General features: G+C 49.1%; 1 protein-coding gene across 5 annotated transcripts; it reads left to right on the top strand.

The window, feature by feature from the left end:
- The first annotated feature begins 9,124 nt into the window (after positions 1-9,124).
- Positions 9,125-22,463, top strand: Slc16a5 (solute carrier family 16 member 5). Of its 5 annotated transcripts, none has more exons than XM_063241855.1 (5): positions 9,125-9,252; positions 10,898-11,143; positions 13,642-13,785; positions 17,883-18,689; positions 20,949-22,463. In XM_063241855.1, the coding sequence occupies exons 2-5, from the start codon at positions 10,945-10,947 to the stop codon at positions 21,188-21,190; spliced, it is 1,392 nt and encodes a 463-aa protein (XP_063097925.1). In that variant the 5' UTR covers positions 9,125-9,252; positions 10,898-10,944; the 3' UTR covers positions 21,191-22,463. The 5 variants fall into 5 exon arrangements, with proteins under 5 accessions (XP_063097925.1, XP_063097924.1, XP_063097926.1 ...); XM_063241854.1 differs by lacking the exon at positions 9,125-9,252 and adding an exon at positions 9,534-9,779; XM_023562870.2 differs by lacking the exon at positions 9,125-9,252 and having other exon boundaries at positions 10,523-11,143.
- The last annotated feature ends 408 nt before the right edge of the window (positions 22,464-22,871 follow it).

Genomic DNA, 22,871 nt, shown 5'->3' with positions numbered 1-22,871 from the left:
GTTTGTTTGTTTTGGTTTGGTTTTGATACCAGGAATTGAACTCTCAACCTTGCCAGGCAGACGCTGTGCCCCTGAACTATATCCCTGGCCCTCATCTGAGTTTTAAGGGCCTTTGAGGCACATGAGTACAGATGCAGATTGGGTGTGGAGGCTGCACTCATAAGATACGGAGTCATGAGATGCAGGTGGTGGCCAGAACTAAGACACCTAGGCTGAGCCTCAGCGTTGAGGGCCTAAAAACTACTCCAGAAAACTGGAACTTAAGGTGTGGCCCATAAGGCTATAACATTAGATAACATACCAGAAAACAAGAGGTGGGGAGTCAGCTCAGCCTTCAAAGACTTGGTGGTCAGAAATAATAACAAAAAACCAGAGCCCAAATAACCTAAGACCATTAAAATTCAACCCACTGAGCTTGTCTTCCCAGTTTTCTCCTTATGCCTAAGTGTCAGAGTCAGTGTCTTACTCTTGTCCCCAGGTAATTCTGCACCTCTTCTGATGGAGAGCACTAGCAAAGGACACCTCCCCCCAGTCAGTGACAGCCATGGGGTGAAGTGAGAAGAGGTCAAGGTCAAAGCCACTGCAACGCCATCATGTGAAGACCAAGAACAGATGAGAAGCAGAGGCAGAGTAGCCAGAGGAGACAGCACATCCAGAAGAGGATTTCACCGTACTGACCAAGGAGAGAGAAAACGGTAAGAAGGTGGTGGTGTCCGCGGTATCAGATGACCCAGGTAAATGAGGATTAAAGGCACATGTCAACGTGGGAGTCACCAGAAGGGCCTGAAGCTGGACACGAGAGAGCACAGGAAATGTGGAAACAGCCAGGGAGAGGAGGTGCCTGTCACACCAAGTCCCACTGTGGAGCAGCCTAGAGCCAGAGCGAGGGCCAGCAACGGGAAGATAGAGTCCTATTTTCGTTTTATTTTAGGAGAGACCTGAACTTGTTTCAATGCCGAGTTTATACAACAGTCTACCTATGGAATGATGCAAAATTCCTAAGGTAGATTTATGTCCAGCCAAAATGCTGAATTTAGCAGGAAATGCTACCTTCACACCCACATAGACATTAAAGGAAGAGGGAGGCTGACGGGGATCGGGTGAGGCCAGAGACGCCCTGGAAGACCTTGAGGAGAGGTGGCCCTTAGGCTGCATCTGGAGAATGAGAAGCCAGATCTTGGAAACAACCTAAGTGTCCATCAACTGAGGAATGGATAAAAAAGTTGTGGTATTTTTATACAATGGAGTACTACTCAGCTATAAAGAATGATCACATTGAGATATTTATCAATAAATGGACGCAGCTTGAGACCATACTCATAAGTGAAATAAATCAAACTCACATGTATAAATACTGAATATTTTCCCTAGTGTAAGAAATGATAAGAATACATAAAAGTATGTGGTAATCATGATTCCCAATCATATTGGTTTGAATCCATATAATGTTTTCACTCATTAATTGCAATGGTTTTAACCTGGGTTGTTCGATTTTAGTATCAGTGATAGTACGAATAGCTATTCTGAAGAAAACAACACATCATAAAAACTAGTGCTGATTTAATATCATCTTGTTTTGAAGTCCCATCAAGCTGTTGTACATCTATTTCCACTGGTTTTAGCATGTTGTATCTTACTATATTTTATTATATGCGATAGTATAAACAAAATTTTTTATAGGCAAAGAGATATTATAGAAACCGTTGTTCATTTTCTGTTAACTGGTTCTAAATACCCTGTAATTCTTTCATTCTCTTGAATGGCTTCACACTGTCTTGATATGCTTGATGCTATAGTATACGAAGTTATACTCAAATAATTCAAGGAAAGAGGCACTATGGTGACTACTATTATATTAGATTATCTGGGGGTGAAACACAATGATGCTTAAATTGTTCAGTTCTGACCTGTGTTGTTCTATTACAGTGTCCTCTTTTATCTCAATCTCCACCCTTTTTTAAAAAAATTAATATATTTTTTCAATTAAGGGAAAACTAAATTAAAAAATAGCAGGATATATTATAATAACTTTTTTGTTTTCCTATTAACCTGATTTGAACCCCAGTATTGCTCTCCCCATCTTGTTCTGTCTGATTTTACTATATTCTATTTTGTTTGATAGTATCAAGTTTGAGGGTATAGGCAACCACTTTGAAGGCAATAAGATTTACTATGATGCCCATTATGGTTTGATTATTATCTTCTTTTGAAGTCCTGTAAGGTCTCCAGTGTAGGTTTTATTGGTCTTGTTCTGTACTGTTTTGATCAATTCTATTATACCTGATGATATAGGCAACTCTTTTTAAAAATAGCAAGAGGCACAATGGTAACCATTTTTGATCACCTCATATTCTATTTTTGCCTCATGTACTATGTCCATCCTTCTGTTCTAACCGACTCTGTTTTGTTTAGTCACGTTAGGTTTTATTCTCTTCAAAAAAAAGTAATAAGAACTGTGGGAGTAAAAAAAACCAAAAAGTGTAATTGTTATTGTAAAAAAGAGAGGAAAGGGAGGTGGTCTAAGGGATATAACTGCATGTATGTTTGAGTGTGTAGGATGGAAAACCTACTGAGCTTTTGTTGGATCACTGTACAGAAGTGTCTGCAATCTCACTGTATGAATGTCCACTTTATATGCTTTAATTTTATAATTTGGACAAAAGTTTCTAAGATGACAATATGTAACCTGTTAACTAGTGACTTCTTGCTGTATTTTTTTCTTGAAATTCTGTATTATTTGCACCCTTTTACTGCTTTGTTTTTTTATTTCCTTTCTTTTTTTCTCTTTAAATAAAAAAAAAAAGAAAGAAAGAATGAGAAGCCAGCATGCCACAAAGGATTACTGAGCACCTTTATGGGGTGAGAAAGTGTCCCCCGAAATTCCTGTCCACCTGGCACTCGGCAAGTGATTTAATTAAGAAATAGGATCTTTGCAGCTGTAATTAGTTGAGATGAGGTCATCTGGTATGGTGGTGCATGCCTATAATTCCAGTACAGTTGAGGCAGAAGGAGTTCCATGAGTTCAAGGCCAGCCTGAATTAGAGTGAGACCCTGTCTCAAAAATAAATAAACAAACAAACCAATAAATAAGGGAAAGCAAAGTTACAGGCATGACACCCTGGAGGCTGAGGTAGGAGGATGCCGTAACTTTGAGACCAATGTAGGCTACATAGTGAGTTCAATGCCTGGCTGAACTACATAGCAAGACCCTGTCTCAAGAGAGAGAGAGAGAGAGAACACCTTATGAGCCAGGTAGGCTGTGGGGCACGTAATGTGGGCTGGAACTATGGAAAAGGAGTGGCACTCCAAAAAGGGTAAGCAGGAGAGAGTCAAGGACTGTAGAGATATGTAGATACGCCAGGGAACCGGGCCAGGGTTGCTGAAGTTCACCAAAGCTGAGACAGGAGATAGCGTCAGAAGGAAACCCCGAAGGAGTCATCCCTGCCCACACTTTGATTTCCACCTAATGGCTTCCAGAATTATGAGATAATAAATTTCTGTGACTAAAAGTCACCAGTTCATGGTGCCTTGTTACAGAAAGCCAGGAACCCACACAGCTCCTTTCATGTGTCACACATTCTGTGCACAGTCAGGCACCAGAGATGCCAAGGCAGATAACTCCCTGGGGGTCTGGGCTCTTGGGAAGCTGTGACATCAGAGGCCACCAGGAAGGTTCCCTAGAGGAGGCAGGACTCTGCCTGTGCCATCAGCTTCACAGACAGTGAAGATTGCCCAAGGTGGTGGAACAGATGGAGGTAGCCAAACGTGGCAGTACCATAGCAAGGGAAGGGGGAGGAGCAGAGGAGGGGCAATGTCCCCGAGAACCTGCAGGTGATTCTGGAGTGCTGTGGGAACCCTGGAGGTGGGCTGCGGAGGAGTAGTGTTGTGTATGGCAGCAGGGAGGCTGCTAGAGTGGGGAGTGCAGTGTGTGGCTGGGTGGGGACAAGAAGAAAGGTTGCAGGTGGCCAGGGTGAGGGCAGTGCCATGGCAGGCCAGGCCATGAACCATGGGCCAGCTGGCAGGCACATGGGATGGGAGGACTGGGCAAGAGGTGGCAGACCAGAAGCCTTCCTGGGGTCTGGAAAGTCAAAGCCAGGGTGTACCTTCTGGAGGAGTTCTGAAAAGTGGGTACTTTGGGAGATAGTCTGGCAGGCTCGGTAGGGAAGCAGGGTAGAGGGACCGCATCAAGACTCCATCCCTGGAGCAGGTACAGAGGGAAAGGGACACGAGACTCTAGCCCTCACCAACATCAAAGCCCAGACAGACTGCATCCTTTCTGTCCCAACAGAGGCATTCTGGCCATGCCAAGGACACAACAGGGTCAGAGCCAGAGCCCAAGAATTAGGGGAGAGGGGTGATGGACAGAGAGGCAAGAATCCATCAGGAGGACCCCAGGCTCTGGGAATAAAGAAGCAACTTGGGTGGTGTCAGCCTATGGTGTCAGCTAAGAGTTCCGATTGTCTGTCCTGAGAGCACAGCCAGAGAAATAAAAAAGAGAGACGAATAGAGTATTGCATCAGTGGCTGGGAGTCTCCGGATCAGTCCCCTCCGTTCCCAAGGCAGCCACTATTTATTAGGTGTATACAGTGATAGCAGGGCTAGCAAAGGTTACATTTTGGCAGGAGACTCAGACTCAAGAGGGTGTAGACGATCATGTGCTATGAAGAGTCAGTGGGAAATCTCAAATAGGAGGTAATCCTTATTTGATAATCTTGATAATCCCAAGCCTCCATCTTATCATCTGTTAGGGAAGTATGCAAAATTAACCCTTGTGAATTAGTGGTCCTCAACATCGGCCCACTCAGGGGGCCTCAGGAAGATTTTCACAGATGAGGACCCAAGGTTAAAGAATGCATGTGTACAAGACATCAGCAACAGCAGGCAGCATAAAGCAAGCACATGCAGAGCACATGAGCCAACGCACAAGAACAAGAGCGTCTTTGTTGTGTAATTCTATAGAGGATGTTACCTCACATTTACATTCTTACATGCAGCTGTAACCAGTGTGTGCATGCTCGCCTGTGCTAAGTCATGGTTGCAAAACTGTGTATCATTGTACACCTGCACTACACAAGGGGGGGTCACGTCCTTAGGTGTCCTTAGATACCCCTGAGCTTTGAAGCAGTCTGAATAGTTCCTCACAGTGGCCAGCCATACTTGGAGTCACTACACAGACAGCACTCAGAACTGAACATGGGCTGTCCCTGCCTCAGGGAGCTTGGTAGGGGAAACAACCTACGGTAGATGGATGCCTCGGTTTGGAGGTGTAGGAGATCTTCCAGGAGGAAAAGCTTCCTTAGCACCAACAAAGATCTCAAGGTACTGGGCAGACCTGCAGTTAGAAGTGGTGGTGACTACTGTTTCATTGATAAGAGTGCTATTAATTACAGATTACTTACTATTAAATGCTAAAGACTTCTGAGTTTGAGTCAGTGCCTCTTCTTGTGTTGAACAAATGCCACACTTGTCTGTAAGATGACAACCTTTTAAACTCTCAGTCCCAATTACCCACCTCTCCTCATTAATAATTCATAGACCCTGATAAAACAGCCTGAGCCAAGTGTGGTGGTTCACACCTGTAATCCAAGCACTGTGGGAAGCTGAGGCAGGGATATTGCAAGTTTGAGCCAACTTAATGATTTTTTAAAATTTTTTTAAAAGGGATGGGGCTGTAGCTCAATACTGAAATAATAAAAATAAAAGCAAAAAAAAAAAAAAGAATTTGGACTGGGTGTGGTAATGCACACCTGGAATCCCAGCACTCAGGCTGAGGCCAGAGGATCACCAGCGAGTTTGAGGCCAGCCTGGGTTACAAAGTGAGTTCAAGACTAGCTTGCAATGCATAGTGAAACTCTGTACCAACAAGAAAAAGAAAAAAAAAAAACCTGAACCTAGTGACCAGGCTGTGTTCTCAGCCATTTTTTTTGAAGGTTCAGGGAGATTGACTTTGAAATATGAAGGCAAGAAAGTAACAAGTACAAAGGCAAGAAAGTAAAGGATTCATGGACCTTTGTAGAAGCAACATGATCTCTACCCCACAGGAGAGTATATGTTCTTTGGGGGCCAATCTATGCAGGGTTGCCACAGCGCCCAGGTAGAAGCCATGTGTCTTTGAGCCAGTAGGCTGTCTGATCATGCACTAGGGTGAGGGTGGGGAGGCCCCAGCAGCCATGCCCTGATCTCCTGCCTCACCTGGGTTGAGGGGCCCTAATGAAAGTAGCCCTCTAGCTCAGTGGTCCTGTAGAAAGGTGTGGTTTTACCATCTCACACTGCTATACTTGGGGCAAGGCCGTGTGTCTCTTTATTGCCCTGTAAAGAGAGTTGTGCAGAAGTTTTACACCATAGCAACTTACTTTTCTGTAGTTACTTAGTTACTACAGCTGGTGAGCTCACTCAGTCTTGAACTTAGGGAACAAAGTCACTGAGGAGATCTGGGGGAGTTTGGGAGAAGCCTAGCTCCGGGTCCGGAAGCTACAGCAACGGTGCCAAAATCCAGCAGAATCTCACCCTGTAAGGCACCGGGACTCCCAGATGGTGGGGGAGTCCCTAAAGCTCTATCAACTTTGTCATGCTGAAACAGAGCTCAAAGTTTGGGGGGGGGGCGCTCCACAGGGGACTTAGAATCCTGGGAAAGTTCTCTGTTCAGTTATTTCTGAAAGGGGAGAAGGCACCAGGGTGTATCTCTGGGTCCAGCCAGACTGGCCAGGGTGAGGACAGAGATGGTTGTAACTAGGCTGTTCTAAAGCCATGACAGAGATGCCCAGGCTGGGACACAGGGTTGCAAGGTGGCACAAGTGTAACTGCCATACTCCCCTACAGGGGAGCCCCCTAAGCTTAAGTCTGTCCCTACAGGACCATGGGGCAAAGCTTGCTCAACCCCATCTGCTCTTCCCAGTATCTGTCTAGGGAACCTCGGGGTAAGCTGAACCTGCCCCATGTGAGAGCAGTTCTTCTGTGGCACTTAAAGACAGGAGCACCATAGGAGTGTAACAGCTTTGGGACTAGAGCACAGTGACGACCTCTGTTTAAAAATGTCCCTTCCAAGGAACACAAATACTGCATATCCCACATAAACTACCCAGAGCTAAGCCATTCCTCTGGGAGTGAAGCACATGTTTCTGTGGCCCTGACTTGAATTTCCTTGATGACCAGTGAGGCTGTGCATCTCCTCGTGTGCCTGTGGGAAATGTGTATAGATCCCTTCTTGGAGAAATGCCTGTTCAAGGCCTTTGCCCGTTTGTAGTGGACTTATTTGTCCTTTTACATAGAGTTTTGAGTTCTTTATTATAATTTTGATACAAAACCAAAATTAAGTTATTAAAATTTTGATACAAAATTACCAGAAATATGACTTTCCTGGGCTACATAGTGAGTTCAAGGCCCTATCTCAAAAAATCAAAAACAAAACAAAAAAATGAATACATGTACAAACATATCTTAATTTTTTTTACTTTCCTTTTCCTCTTTTCCCTCCCTTTTTAGATTCCTTTCCCATTTGCAAAAGATCTGTTTGCTTTCTTGACAATGTCTTTTGGAAACAAAATCCGTGTAATTCTGAAGTTCACTTTATATGTTTTTCCATCATCACTTATGCTTTTAGTGTGATATTTAAAAATCCATTGCCTAATCCATGTTCATGAAAACTCCTCTGTTTTTGTATTTGACTCTTTGGATGAAAAAAAAAAAACCTCTGTTTTCTTCTAAGAGCTTCCAAATGTCAACCCTTCTGTGGCAGGCTGATGTTAATTTCTGTGGATGATTCAAAGGAGAGATCCTGGGGCCTCAGGATCTGGTGAGTGGGCCCTAGTCCCTGCTGCCACCAAAGCATCCCTCCCACCAGTCCTGCTAGGGTGGTCACTCACCCTGCCATGGGTTTCCAGGGCCCCTTCCCACCTGAGGAGGCTTCAGCAGGCGTAAGGATCCAGAAAAGTCTCTCTCCCTTTCTAGAACAGCCCCAGGCCTGGTTTCCAAAACCTAGAATAACTAGAGGCACCCAAACCTGACAACAGGGCTCCCCAAGACTCTCTGACCTCCAGAGCACCCAGAAATCTATCCAGGGAACAGTGGAAAAAAGGAATAGAAGCTGGATCCCTGCGTCCTCAGCTCCAGGAGGTAGTGCCTGCTCCACGTGGGACCTGGGGAGAGAAAAATTCCCCAGGGCCTGCTTGGCTGCCCATCCTCTGCTGGTGGCTTTCATAGCTTGCCCTTGGGTTCCCCCCACAGGATGAGAGGAGGGAAGAGAAAGAGGAGGACACCCCTCCACTGCAGACACCAACTGTCCCGAGGCCCCTATCTGAGAGCATCACTTACAGGAAGAAAGAGCTGTGAGTCTCTACCCCGTCTCCTCCTTGCCCAAACATATACCAGGCAATGCCTGTGACTCATGGTTCCCAGCATGAAGGAAAGACCACTTCCCGCAGCCCCACTGCTTTTCTGCCCCGCTTAAATCTTTTGGAATGGACAGCCCTCTGGGAAGCCCCGTCATCCTTGCTCCTGGGAAACACATTAACATTACCTTTGTGCTTAGGCAAAGGCATGACTTGCCCTTCTGTTCCAAATGTGGGTGGAGGTGAGATAACAAAGGATGGTCTTCCCCAGTGTGGTGTCAAGCCCACTATCAAGGGAGTAATGGGGAAGAGAGCCTGGTCCAATGTGTGTGGGGGCCAGAGTGCCCTCCTACGTGTGCCAGGTAGATGCTGTGCCATTGAGCCACAACCTCAGCCCAAGAAATGACTCTTGAAGGATCACTTGGCCTTTCCTCTGGCTGAGCATTTCAGAAGCCCAGTAGCCATGGCCCTGAGGAGGGACCAGCGGACCTAGGAAGGGAGCTGTAGAACCAACTGGACACAAACACTATGTATGTGACCTGGGCGTCTGGGGACGTGGGAGGGCACTGTCCTTCAGGGATAGTTGAGTCTGTAGTGGAGGAGTGGGCTCCCAGGGAGAGGCTGGGGTTCTCAGAGCATAGGCGCAGGGCTCCCCGGGTGCAGAGATACCTAAGGTGCGAAGGATTTCGTGCCCTGATTGTACCTGAGCTGTGGCCAGGTACCCCAGGATCCTGAAGCCTGGAGAGACGGAAGCTGGGAAGAGCTAGCCCCACCCCCTGAGAAGTTGGGGACAATGAAGTGCACAGAGTAAAGGTCACAGGAACCTCAGTGAAGTCCCCTAAAAGATTGCCCAGGAAGGTGCTGCTGATAAAGGCAGTAACAGGACAAAGAAGAGGAAGGGACAAGGACAGGGCAGTGGCCAGAGGTGAGTGGGAGGGGCAGGAGGAAGCCGGGAAGCTGGCGGGGTCTGGAAAAGTAGCTGGTTGGAGGCTGAGGAGACAGGCTCTGGGGAGAGGGTTGGGCCACGGCGGAGGGTGTGGAAAGGTGACACTGGCAGCACAAGGAGGACCCAGCAGCAGCTGTGGCCTTTCCACTTCCTGCGGGAACAGCCTCTGCCTCTGCCTCCATCCGTTAAAGCAACAGACTCCACTAGCTGGGGTTCCTATAACACATGCCCTTTCGTCCAAGACCCAGGAAGATCCATACAAACTCTGGGAACCGCAAAAATATGAAACTCCCTCTTCCTGTTAAGCCCGGCCCTCCCGCCCCCTGCCTGCCACAGCCCGGAGTCTGAGTGTGGGTTGAGATGTGAGGGGTGCCAGGGGCCAGGGCAGGGGAGGTGAGCCGGGACTGGAGGGAACTGGACAAGACACTGAACTGGGGGTGGGGACCTCGGCAGTGCAAAGGCTTCTGTGATGAGGGGCGTGGCCTGCGTGGTGGCACTGGACTGAGGTAGGCCAGGTGGCGCCTTTGGGGCCAAAGATGTGAACAGTAGGTGTGTGTGTGGGGTGACTCTGCATTTTTGTGTGTCTGTGGAGCCTGTGGGTTTGTTGGCAGGTGTTCAGGTGGGTGTACATCTGCATGTGTGTATGTGTCTCCTTGGGTTAACTGTGTGACTCATTTGTGTACCTACTTGTGTGATTTTGTATGTGTGCGTGGGTGGGTGACTGTGTGTGTCCATGTGTGTGTGTGTGTGTCTGTGAGTATGTGTCTACGTGTGCCTGTGTCTCCGGATTTTTCTGTGCGTATCTGTAACTGACTTCACATGCACTTGTGCGCCTGTGTGTGACTATGTATATATCTGTATCTGTACAGAGCTCTGCTCAAGTGAGACCAGGTGCCTCCATCCGTTAAAGCAACAGACTCCACTAGCTGGGGTTCCTAGCTAGGAGGAGCCTATGGAGGTGACAGTCAGCATAACAGGACAAAGTGGAACTTGACTCTTGAACTTCTTGTGAAACGAGTTTTGTAGAGCGATTATAAAGGGCTTTAGGATGACCCATGAGCCTTATCTTTAAAGCTGTGGGTCATATGTTAAGCCGGTGTGTGTGTACACAGTGCCAGCCTGCTCACCTTTGCAACAGTGCCAACAGTAAACTTGGGCTGTTCAGGTGACATTGCAAGTGTCTATATTGGAATGCAGGGAGCCAGGTCATAAATGTTTGGAAATGTATCCGTGGGTGCCTTTGGGGTCAGGACGTCACTGGTTCCAGAGGTCTGCACTATTCTCTAACCAATTAATGAGAAATTCAGGAGGCTCCGTGACTGCCACTTGTAACAAGAAAGAATTCCATCCACCTGCTCTGTTTGTATTGGCCACTGCTGGCCCCACGCCTGTTGCCTTGACAGGAGCGTCACTTCCTCCAGGTTATCTTTGGAAGTAGGTAAAAGGAGACATCAAGGCCAAAGCATGGGCCTCTGGCCACCTCCCAAGGAGTGGCACCTTTCTGTGATACCTGTGCTGGGGCATGAGGAAGAGACAGTTTCAGCCACACAGAGAAGGCGGCAGGTGGACCAAAGGAAGGCCGACAGCCTGCCAATCACCAGGGTCCACTGTGTTCCCTCCTTAGGCATTGGTCACAAGTAACACAAGGCTGTGGTGGCAGTGGTAGCAGAGATGCCTGTGGCTCTAGAGCATCCAGATGGCAGCTGGTCCTGGATGGTACTTCTGGCCTCGTTGATAACGCAAGCCCTGACTGCAAGCTTCCCCATCTGTGTTGGCGTCTTCTTCACTGATCTTCAACGTGACTTCCAGGCCACCAACAGCGAGACCTCCTGGTTCCCCTCCATCCTGGGGTCCATGCTCCACGCTGGGGGTGAGCAGCCTGGGAACTGGGAAGGGAGGGATTAAAAAAGGCCTGGGGTAGGGGAGGAAGCCTCAGCTTCCCTGGCCTCTTGGGTCTCGGTCTCTCTCTCTCTCTCTCTCTCTCTCTCTCTCTCTCTCTCTCTCTCTGTCTCTCTCTTTCTCTCCCTTCCCCCTTTCCTATCTCCATCTCTGCCTCTATCTCGATAGATAGATAGATACATACATACATGATAGATGCATAGATAGATAGATACACAGATACATAGATAGATAGATAGATAGACAGACAGACAGACATAGATCTATGAGGCTGTGAATTATTCACATGTTAGAGACCCTCACTGGGTTTCTGGATGGAAAAGGGGGCTAGGGAAGACTCTAGCAAGAAGCAGAGGTAGAGCAAAAATCCCATCTCTCCCCGCGCTTCTGCAGAGGGAACTTGCCAAGGCTGGAACTGGAGGGAAAGGCAGCTTATCCACTCCGCTGCCCGCCTCAGAGGCTCCCTACCTTGTTGGCCACTCCAGGAATGTAACTCACCCTGACTGACCCCAGCCCGCCAAGGCCCCACTTACTGACACAAGCACACCTGACCACCCGCAGGCTCCCCCTTGGTCCCGTCTGCCCTCACCTGGCTCCTTGGTTACCTCTCCTCCACTCTCTCCTACTGGCACCAGCAGCCTGCTTATTCCGAGTCCTTCCCTGACACTGGGAGGGAAGAAAAAGGGAAATTGCCACCTCGGATGACCCTCAAACCTGCTGCTTGGAGCCTGAGCTCAGGGCCAGAGGAAAGGCCAGACCTGGCCCAGACTATGTGGTTTTCTGGCCTGCAAGGTTGGGGTGACCAGCGGGGCCCTCATCCGGGCCTTTCTCACAATAGAGAGGAGCATGGGAAGTGGCTGGGAGCCAGGTACTCGGGCGGACCCCTACTCCCCATCCAGCTCCAGGTCACCGCCTGGAGCAGGTATACCAACATCTCTGTCCATGCAGAATCCTGTCTGTCCCTCTGTGGCTCACACACATGGGCATTTCAGAATACTGATGAAAAAAAATTTTTAAAAATCTTTTTCCTTTTTACTGGTACCAGGGATCGAACTCACGACTGCCTGCTTGCAAGGCAGGTGCTTATGCCGCTGAGCTAAATCCCCAGCCCCATACTAATGAAATTTTAAACTTGATTGTGTCATTGATCTGTCCAAGCACCTTCAGGCACACATATTTCAGAGACAAGGAAAGTGAGGAAGCACAAAGTACAAGGCCGGCCCAAGGCTGCCGAGCAGTTTGTGGAGAAGCAGGAGCGCCTGCCTCCGGGACCCCATCCAGCCCCAGCCCAACTCCATGACTCAGAGCTTTTCCCAATGTCACCTTTCCCTTTCCTGAGTCACGACAGACTCAGGTATGTGTAAGGTGTGTGGGTCAGGAGTCACACCTTCTCCAAAGCCTCACCTCTCTTGCATCAGCAAGGACAGCTTGTCAGCGGTGTCCCCGTGACTGTCTCTTGGGACAGGCTGCCTGCTCACTGTCCGTGCCACACAGGCATGGAGGCACAGGCATGTCCACGTTCTCTCTGACGCTCTGGCTGCACTCTGGGACACTCACTTGGAGAAGCTCCATTCTGTGTTCTCAGGGACTGGCTACTGGGTGAATGTAACCCACACAAGGTATCCAAAAGCAGCCGGCTGAGCTGGCTGGCTGGTTTCAGGTGGTCAGTGTGGGTGGTAAGGAAGCAGTACAACAGAGACAGGCCCCTTTACATAGGGAGAAGACATCAGGTGTGGAACTGGGGGGTTGGGAAGGGGCTCTGGTGGTAGGGCTTTGAGGGTGTGGGTTTTCTGGTGCTGGGGATTGAACCCAGGATCCTGCACACACTAGGTTCACACTCCACCCCTGAGCTACACCTCCCAGCCCTAGATATGGATTTTGAAGATAGCTTTGGTGGTGACAAGAGAGGGAAGAAGATACCTGGCTTGGTTTTCTCTAGAACACTCAAGAGGTCAGAGCAAGAAGGTTCAAGATAGTCCAGGCCTTCACCCAGGTGTGCACGATGGAAAGCAGAGGGAGGGCAGTGGTCAGTCTTCTAGAAGATTAAAGGCGGGAAGTGTCCACCATGATTTAGATGCCCTGGGACAGCTCCTCCATGACAGACCCCAAGCAAGAGGTGTCCATGTGGGCCCAGAACAAATCCTGCTTCACCCAGATGGAACTAGTGGTGGGTTCTCAGGCAGTGGGAGGCTTGGTCTGTCCCTCTGGGGATCCTTATCGGAACCCAACAGGGCTCAGTCTGACCCCTCTCTCCGTAGGGGAATAAACTGAAGTACAGAGAGGGATCCAGGCTTGCTCAGGCCACGGGCCAGGTTGGGGAAGAGTAAGCACCAGAAGCAGGCTGGCAGGCTCCAGGTCTCATGTCCTTTGAGCCTCCTGCTAAGCCTGACTGAGGCCCCTCTCCCCTATGTCGGTCCCAGAACTGGGCCTCTTCATTCAGCTGCTGCTTCAATGGTCTGCTTCCCACAGGACCCCTGTGCAGCATCCTGGTGGAAAACTATGGCTGCCGAGTGACCATGATGCTGGGTGGCATGCTGGCCAGCCTGGGCATGGTGGCCAGCTGCTTCAGCCGCTCTCTCAGCCAGCTCTTCCTTACAGCCGGACTGATCACAGGTGACTTTCGCTCTACCTAAAGTGGCTGCCAGGAGGGGCCAGAGCAGGCAAGCCCCTTTCTTCTTCCTGAACTGCCTACAGTCCACGAGGGACAGGCACAATAGAAAGACACGACAATGAGAAGACAGGACTAGAAGATGAGGAGAGAGTGGTAGGGCCCTGGCCTGGGTTGAGACTGGGGTGAAACAAGAGATAAAATGCCTAGGACACTTAGAGCAAGCACTAGAAGAGGATGAAGAGTTTGCTGTTTTCAGTAGGGCTGCCATGGAGGCCTTGGAGAGAAGCTGACATTTGCGTAGTACGTTAGCTGTCTGTCACTGTAACAACACCTGAGATAATCGACTTGTAGAGAAGGGTTATGTTGGCTTACAGTTTCAGAGGTTTCAGTCCATGGCTTGGGCCTGCAGTAAGGCTGCACATTATAGCACAAAGTCAAAGTTGCTCCTCACAGTCAGGAAGCAAGAGAGAGAAAGAGGAATGGACTGGGGTCACATTAACCCCTGTGTGGATCCCCCAGTGACACAGAGAAACGTCTCCACTACCTCCCAACAGCACTGAGCTACGGACTGAGCCTTTTGCACATGGGATGTTAGGGACACTTACGTAAACCGTAGCAAGTAAAGAGGTAGCAAAGGGAGGGAATCTGGCTCAGGGCTCCGGGAGGAAGAGCATTTCTGATAGAGGGAACAGTGAACACAGAGGTCCTGAAGTTTAGGAGCAGAAAGGGGATGATGTATGAACGAGGACGTCAAAGAGTTGGAGTGGGGGCTAGATAGCGGTTGAGCTCATAAAAGGCTGTGTGGTGAGATGTAAACCACTTGAGAGGTTTCACAGAAGGGTTCTTGCAAAGTACCCCTCTGGGAATAAGGGCTGGTCTGTAGGGTGGCTGAAGGCAGAGCAGGCAGGGGTGTGACCACTGAGCCAGAGAAAGTGGCCACAGCTTGGAGGGGATGACGGAAGTGATGGGAGGAGGCAACGTACATTGTGTCTGAAAGGTCAAGGATGATCCAAGGTTCAAAGAGACAAGAAGGTGACGCCAAGGGTTTTGGCCTTAAGTTGCTGGAAGGATGGATGGAACAGGGATCAAGTATTATGGGGAAACCGGCAGGAGCAAGTTTGAGGGAAATGGGAAGCTCAGGTTTCAACACTAATCTAGAGTTCCCTGAGCTGGAATGCACAGTCCAAGAGTCATGAGACGGGTGACAGCAAAGACATGAGATGAGGAATCGCCTGGCTGTCCCTGAGAAAATGAAAGTGATGACTGAAGAAGCCTGAAAGTTGAGCCTGGGCATTCCAGTGACCAAAGGCCTAGGCAAGAAATCACTGGAAAAGTAGGAGAATCAGGAGTTTCTCAAGAAAGCATGATGCAAAAAAAAAAAAAAAAAAATGTATGATATATTATTTACTTTCCATTAGCGGGACAAAATACCTGACCAAAAAAAGCTTACAGCAGAAAATTATCTTGGCTCACAGTTCCGGCAGTTTCAGTCCATGGTTGGCTGGTCTGAAGGCAGAAATATCACTTCCTGTCAGTTGGGAAGCAATGAGTACAAGAAAGAAACAGGGAGAAGGAGGCTGGAGACGAGAGATAGCTCCCCCCATCATGCTCCCATGACCCAATCCCTTCAACTAAGTCCCACTTCTGAAATTTCCACTGCCTTCCAGTAGTGCCATCAAATTATGGTCTCGTCAATGGATTGATCCACTTAAGTTAGTCTTCATGATCCCGATCAGCTCAGAAAGCTGCACCTCTAAACCCAGAGACTCTGAGGGGACATCTTAGATCCTCCATAACAAATGATGAAGGGTATCATGCTCCTTGTGGGTCGGGTGAGATAAGGCCTGGCTCACTATCGGCAGTGTGGCCTTGAGATCTTGATCAGAGTGGGTCTGGTGTGGAGGGAGGATCAAGGCCTGATCCAAATTTAATCAGATGTTAAATTTAAATGTTAGCCTGGCCAGTCAGGCACAATGGTGCATGCCTATAGTCCGCGCACTTGGGAAGCTGAAGCACGAGGATCACCACAAGTTTGGGGCCACTCTGGGCTACACAGTGAGTTCATAGCCTGAACTACAGAGTGAGACCCTGTCTCAAAAGGTGTTAGGCTTCCCTAGCATGGCTTGGTGCTCAGCACAGGGTTGGATAGGAAGGGGAAGGAAAGAAAATGGGAAGGGAAGGATTAGAGACTGGAAGAGGTAATACTTCCATGCTTTTGTTTTTGTTTTTGCTTTTGTTGACGTGTTAAGGGATGGAATTTATTGTAATCCCAAATACTGAGTCCTGTAAACCAAATATTGTAATCCCTTTTCCAGTCTTCTTCACAATCCAAAAAGTTATATTTATAATCCCATTGAGATGTTATTGGAATCCTAGCAAGTTACTTCCAATCTACCACTTCCAATGCAACCCACAGCAAGAATACAGACACCAAGACATATTCAAATTTAAGGGCAGCCAAGAGGCCCTAAGGCTGATCCTAGTAAGGATGTGCAGACAAAGGCCCTGATCCAAGGCCTCTCTTAGAATTTATTATGGGGAGGGTGACTTGAGGATGACTGACAGTGAGGATGGCGGGAATTACGTGAGTAACTTGAACTGGCTGGCCAGGTAGGGAGAAAAGCATCTTTCTAATATGCAGGGAGAATGACATGCAAATGATCAATCTGCATAATTTAATTAAGGTAGCATTTGAAATGTTTTAGGAGGCTGTTGCTTCAGTTTCTGATACGTAAACTTTTGTTCCCTGGGGACGCATATCCTCTGTATTTTGAGGCTCATAGCCAGTTGGAGCTGACTGGCTCTGCCATCCCAATGTGCTCATATCTTTAAAGAGAGCACTATGCAAGGAAACAGGAGACTGTCAGAATGGCCCCAAAGATTACACAGCAGTACTTCAGCTGGCCCTATTTGCATTGCTTAGAGCCAACTGAAGAAAGATATACCATCTTCAGCCCCCCTACATATCAGTACATGCGATTTAACTAATGTTGCAGCAATTATTCTGCACTCAAGGAGAGGTGTCCAGGTCGTCTTCTGTAGAACTGAGGGCCTTGCACCTGCGGGGTACACATTTCACCTCCAGCCCTTCCCACACATTTCTGTGTAAAAGCACAGAGAAATGGGACTGAACCCATGGCCTTTGACTAACACTAAGTCATGTCCTCAGTCTTCTATTTTTTTTCCCCAGATAGACTTCCCAGGCTGGGCTCAAATTTGTGATCCCACTGCCTTTTAAACAGAAGAACAGGCTGAGGAGACTTGCCGACAAGATGCCTGAGTAGCCTGGCTACAGGACAGAAGTAGAGGGCTGACCACTAAGCGCATGGAGGAGTGGGGATCACCCAAAAGAGCAGCTGAGTGTGAGGATGGAGAAGAGGCGCTGGGTACAGAGGAAGAGGCCCCGATGGTTGACTAGGAGGGCAGGCAAGTGAATGACCACGGGAGCCACAGCAGCAGGGTCAGCCCAGGAGCCTCTGTGAGCTGAAGGGGGTGCGCCATTCTGAGCTTCATTTCCACAGCTCTGTGGGTGTAGCACGGAGCAGTGGGGAGCAGGGAAGGCCCCCTCTGTGCAGGAGGTGATGTCTGAGCCAAGGCGGAGTACAAGGAAAAGCATCTTCCAAGCAGGGGATGTAGCAACTGCCAATACGCCAAGGTAGGGGCAGCTTGTTCAGAGGAAAAGAAGGAGCTGTGGTAGCTTAATCCTGGTAAATGACAGAGAGCGGCCTAAATGCTACCCAAGAGAGGGGTCTGAGCCAAACCACAGGGCCTTCTGGGCATAGGAAATCTTTCAGTTGTTTTTCAAGTGTGACAGGAAGTCTTTGGAAGGTGTTAAATGGGCTTTTTAAAGGTCACTATAGTGCTGGGCTGAGGGAAACTGGGTGCTCCTGGCAGCCTGGGGAGGGCAGCTCCAAGGAATGGGCTGCCTGCAGGATGGTGGGGAGGCAAGCAGATCCCATCTTCAATTCAGGGGGCTTACAAGTGGGTCTGGGCTGGAAGTGAAGGAGGCAGACATGGGACGTGACCCCAGGACCCTGCTCTGGGCACAACTAACAATCTCCTGAACACCCCTGAGCAGGTCTCCCCTCTCGCACCACAGGCCTGGGCATGAGCCTCAGCTTCCAGTCCAGCATCACAGTGCTGGGCTTGTACTTCATCCGCCGGCGGCCGCTGGCCAATGCACTGGCCTCCACTGGCATCTCCCTGGGTGTCACCCTCTGGCCTCCATTCGCCCGCTACCTCTTGGAGAACCTGAGCTGGAGGGGCTCCTTCCTTATCTTTGGGGGGGTCCTCCTCCATTGCTGTGTCTGCGGGGCCATCATCAGGCCTATAGCCACCAGTGTCCCCAAGACCAAAGAAGATCCACTTCACCCCTCCAAGACACCAGCACAAAGCTGCCCGGGAGCATGGGGCTCGGCTGTCCGGCACCATCTGGCCTTTGATATCCTGCAACACAATGTGGGCTACCGTATCTACACACTGGGTGTGATGTGGATGTTCATGGGTTACTTGCTGCCACCTATCTTCCTGGTGCCATATGCCATAAAGTATGGAGTGGACGAGTACCAAGCAGCCCTGCTCATCTCCAGCATCGGCTTCTGCAGCACCTTCCTGCGGCCAGTGGTGGCACTGGTGACAGGCCGGCCATACTTTGCCTCCTACCGAAAGTACCTGTTCACCCTGGCAGTCCTGCTCAATGGGCTCTCCAACCTGGTGTGCACAGTATCAGCCAACTTCTGGGTGCTGGCAGGCTTCTGCCTGTTATACAGCGCGTCCATGAGCGGCATTGGCATCTTCATCTTCCAGGTCCTTATGGAAATTGTCCCCATGGACCGGTTCCCCAGTGCGCTGGGCTTCTTCTCTATCATTATCGGCATTAGTTCCCTCATCTCCCCACCACTGGCTGGTAAGGCTGAGGGAAACTGGGTGCTCCTGGCAGCCTGGGGAGGGCAGCTCCAAGGAATGGGCTGCCTGCAGGATGGTGGGGAGGCAAGCAGATCCCATCTTCAATTCAGGGGGCTTACAAGTGGGAGGCATTCGGGGGTACCCAGATGGGGTGTGGGTGGGGCAAAGTAGGACCATCTGGACAGATCTGGGCCCCATTCAGCACCATCTCCAGGAGTAGGTATTTGGTATCTGTGATTTAGGTACCTGTCTTGGTTACCTTTCTCTTATCGCTGAGGCAAAATACCTGACACCCAAAATGAAGGAAGGAAAGTTTTACTGTTTGTGGAGGTTTCAGTCCATAATCGCTGGCTCCAAGGCAGGATGGCATTGCACCACGGCAGCACTTCAAGGCAGCAGCCAAAAGGATAAGCCAGAGCAAAATGGAGAAAACAAGCCTCTTCTCCTGGCTTATATTATACACAAGCCACCCCCTACCCTCCGGGGTAGGTGTAATACTCACAAATCTCCTTGCCCTCCTTTGTACAGCATGAGGATATTTACAAAGTAAGAACCCTGTTCCCTGCTGAGTCTATCAGTTAAACTTCTAAACTGCTCAAGTTGACACAATATATCAACCATAACAGCACTTTAGGGCAGCAGTGGCAAACTCATGGCACACATGCCAAGAGGTCTTTGGTATCATTGAAAGCTCTGAAAGACTAGAGACTGTTCCCCACCTACGGGAATAAGAACGCTTGAAATTATGGGTTTGCTCTACCTAAGTTCATCTTCAACTCAGTGTTGATTACTTTTCTGTTGTTGCTGAGACAAAATTCCTGACATCCAAAATTAAGGAGGAAAGGTTTATTTAGCTCACAGTTTGTAGAGGTTTCAGTCCACACTCAGCTGGCCCCAAGGCAGAAAAACACGTGGCAGAGGGTAACAGTTCATGGCAGAAGAAGACAACAAAATCAACAAGAGCTAATAGGGAGGACCAGGCAGAGAAGACTCTTTCTGTCCCTATTTTGTATGTAGGCCACACCCACTTGTTTGTAGCACTCATCCTATAATCCCAGCCCTGGACCGTGAATCAATGACAAATTCTAGAAGCCTGCCCACATGACTGCATGAGGCTTTGGGGGCACATCCAGACACAAAGCATAACAATCTCCATACCTCAGATTTCTTATCAATGAAGTGAGGAGGACAACAGAATCTATCTTATGGGCTTACAGCACTATCGTAAGTTAAGCAGTAAAGAGCTTAGTAGAGAACCTGGTACATAATAAGTGCTGTACATGTTTTCTGTTGTTAACATCCTGGTTCTCCTACTTCCTACCTATCAGACCTGGGCAAGCCATTTCCCCCCCTGAGCCACAATGTCAGCTTCAAAATGCAGAAGAGAAGTTGAATGTGATGACACACACCTGTAATTCAGCTACACGGGAGGCTGAGACAGAGGACCGCGAATGTGAGGCCAGCCTGAGCAACTTGGTGACTTAGCAAGAACAGTTCTCAAAATAAAAAATAAGGAGGGTCAAAGATGTAGCATAGTATGAGGCCCTGGGTTCAATCCCCAGTGTTGAGGGAAGGGAAAAAAAAAAAAAAAGAACACAGAACTCCCCCTGACCATTTATTCATACAGGCCGTTCACCAGGCACACATGGCCAGAAACCATCCTCTTGGATCTTACATTCTGATGAAGGGGTTGGGAATGACCACTGCAGGGATTTTTGCTCAGAGGGAAATTAACAGAAAGTGGAAAGCGAGACCCAGAGGAGCGAGTGCCAGGCAACTAAGAGTGACTTCCATAGTAAATGAGGAGAGGTTGGTCAAGCCCTTGATAACGGTGACAGTCAGTAACACATAATGGCAGTAATTACGGAGAGAACTGGGAAGCTGACTCAAGCCTAATGGGACTCCCCTGAGTGCCACGCCAGAAGTCCCAATTTCCAAGCACGTAAATAGAGAGGGATCCAAGAGGAAGGGCAGGGTCTGAGAGGGGGCTGAACAAGTATCTGACTCTGCAAGCCCTTTTCTCCTTGCTCTCTGCCATGATGCTCTTCTGGCCTGAGGCCTCCTACCCAGCTTGGAGTAGGTCTAGTACTTTTCCTTGCTTTCATTTGTCAAATACCTGAGAGCCTGCTGGGTGCCAGCAATGACTCCTTGTCCAGAAAAGCCAAAAATAAAATCCCGACTCTCAGGGAATGCGTAAGTTAGTGGGAGGAAGCCGGGTAGGCAGCTCTGGGCATGGCCTAACTTGCTGTCTGTCCCCTAGGCTTCGTCCTGGACCGCACTGGGAACTTCTCCTACGTTTTCTGCATGTCAAGCTTCTTCCTCAGCTCAGCTGGACTTTTTGTGGCTGGAGGATTCTACTACCTGAAGAAGAAGGAACAGCAAGGCAGGCAACCCAAGGCAGAAGGAGCCACCCCAGAGGCCAGTCTGACGCAGGGGCCTGCCGCACAAGGCCAGGACAGTCCCAAGGAGCAGCCACTCCTTGAGATGGTGACCAGTGTCTGAGGTCTGCTCGGGGACTGACATTGCTGCCAGCCAGCAGAATCCAGGAGCAGGCCTTTCCGGCTTTCTCCTTTGGGTCTGGGAAGGTGTCTCTGAGCCCTGCTGGGGGCTATCATGCAAGTCCAGCTCGGTAGGTAGCTGACGGCGGCTGCTATTCCCCATCACACTGGACCTTCCCATCCAACCCACAGCCCTCCAACATCGGCTCTCCTTGTCCTTCTGTGGCCTCAAGACAGTTCTAAGAGTGCACTTCCTCCAGGGACACAAGCAATCTGCCTTGACTCTCAGGACAACCAAGACTAGAGGTGTGGCTGCACAAGCAGCTACATCTCACACTGACTGCAACCCCGGGAGGAGCAGCAGCGGAAGGGCAGGCGGGGAAGTTGGCCTGGATGCAAGGTGGGGACAGAGTGAAGGGCGGGTGGAACATCTGCTACCCTTGCACCTGTGCAGAGCAAGTCCTTGGCTTAGGTCCCCAAATCTGGGAAGCCTGAGGAGTCCCTTGGTACCTCAGCACACACTGCTCCAGGGTCTTCTCTCCTTTGTCCCAATCTCTCCTTGGTGGAGAGATTTAGTGACAGGGCACAAGGAACACAGAGGTTTGACTGACCAGAAGAGGGGAAGGGTTGCTAAGTAGCCCAAGCACCATGCTGAAAACAGGACTGCATTTGCAACAGAAGCCCTGTGATTCCCTCTAGCCTCCTGAGGCCTTTTCCTTACTGTGTTTAAGTGTCAACCCTATAAATCCCAACACTTGGGAGGCTGAGGCAGGAGGATCACTGCAAGTTTGAGGCCAGCCTGGGTTATATATTGAGTTCAAGACCAACATGAACAACACAGAGGTCCTTGTCTCAAAAATCAATTTTTTTTTAAAAAATTGAAACAAGAGATAGAAGAAAAGTGTTAACCTAGGGGCTGGAGGTTTAGCTCAGCGGCATAAGTGCCTGCCTTGAAAGCAGGCAGTTGTGAGTTCGATCCCCGGTACCGATAAAAAGGAAAAAGACAAAAAAAAATTTCAAAAAAGAAAAGTGTTAACCTAAGACAGTAGCTGGCTGGGCCTCTGCCTGTGGCCTAGTGGCCAAAGCTACCTGCCTTACACATACACTTTGCCTGTACTTCCCTAAAGGCATCACCAAGCTGGCTGTAGTGCAGACTTGTCCCAACAAGGTATCCCAGGAAATGGGAAAGCAGTTTGTTTAAATTATACACAAAAATGTTCCCTGGAGCATATCATAGATTCTGAACTAATAAAACTGAAAAGTAAGCCCAGTGTAAACTTCTTCCCTCCCCTTCTTTTTTCCCAGCTTGACCAGAGCTGCTCAACCTCAGGCCTTGTTTGTTGATTTAGACTCGACTAGGCTCAGCCAGGCTGCATCCAGAAAATCTTATCAGGAGAAATCACTTTATTTTCATCACCTGACTGCCAGCCTTTCTCCTCCACATGTCCAGCTGGCAAAATAAGCATCCTGGGGCTGCCCAGGCTCTTCCAGACCCCTGCCATGAGCGCCCTCTTATGGCCAAAGGAGGTAGCACAGCAGACAACACAGGGACCTGAGCTCTTACTTCACTGCCACAGTTCACTGCATGGCTCTGGACAAACTGCTTGCCTTCTCTGAGCCTTGACAAATGTGATTATCGTCTGGGTGAGCTAAAGTCTCTGCCAATTTGAAAAGTATGAGCTAGG

This window comes from Cavia porcellus, unplaced genomic scaffold (assembly GCF_034190915.1).
Source record: "Cavia porcellus strain 051 isolate PalLab524CR breed Dunkin Hartley unplaced genomic scaffold, mCavPor4.1 scaffold_32, whole genome shotgun sequence".
In the NCBI taxonomy this organism is placed as follows: domain Eukaryota; kingdom Metazoa; phylum Chordata; class Mammalia; order Rodentia; family Caviidae; genus Cavia; species Cavia porcellus.
Note: the sequence above shows the minus strand (reverse complement) of the source record. Positions and strands in the feature narration are given on the sequence as shown.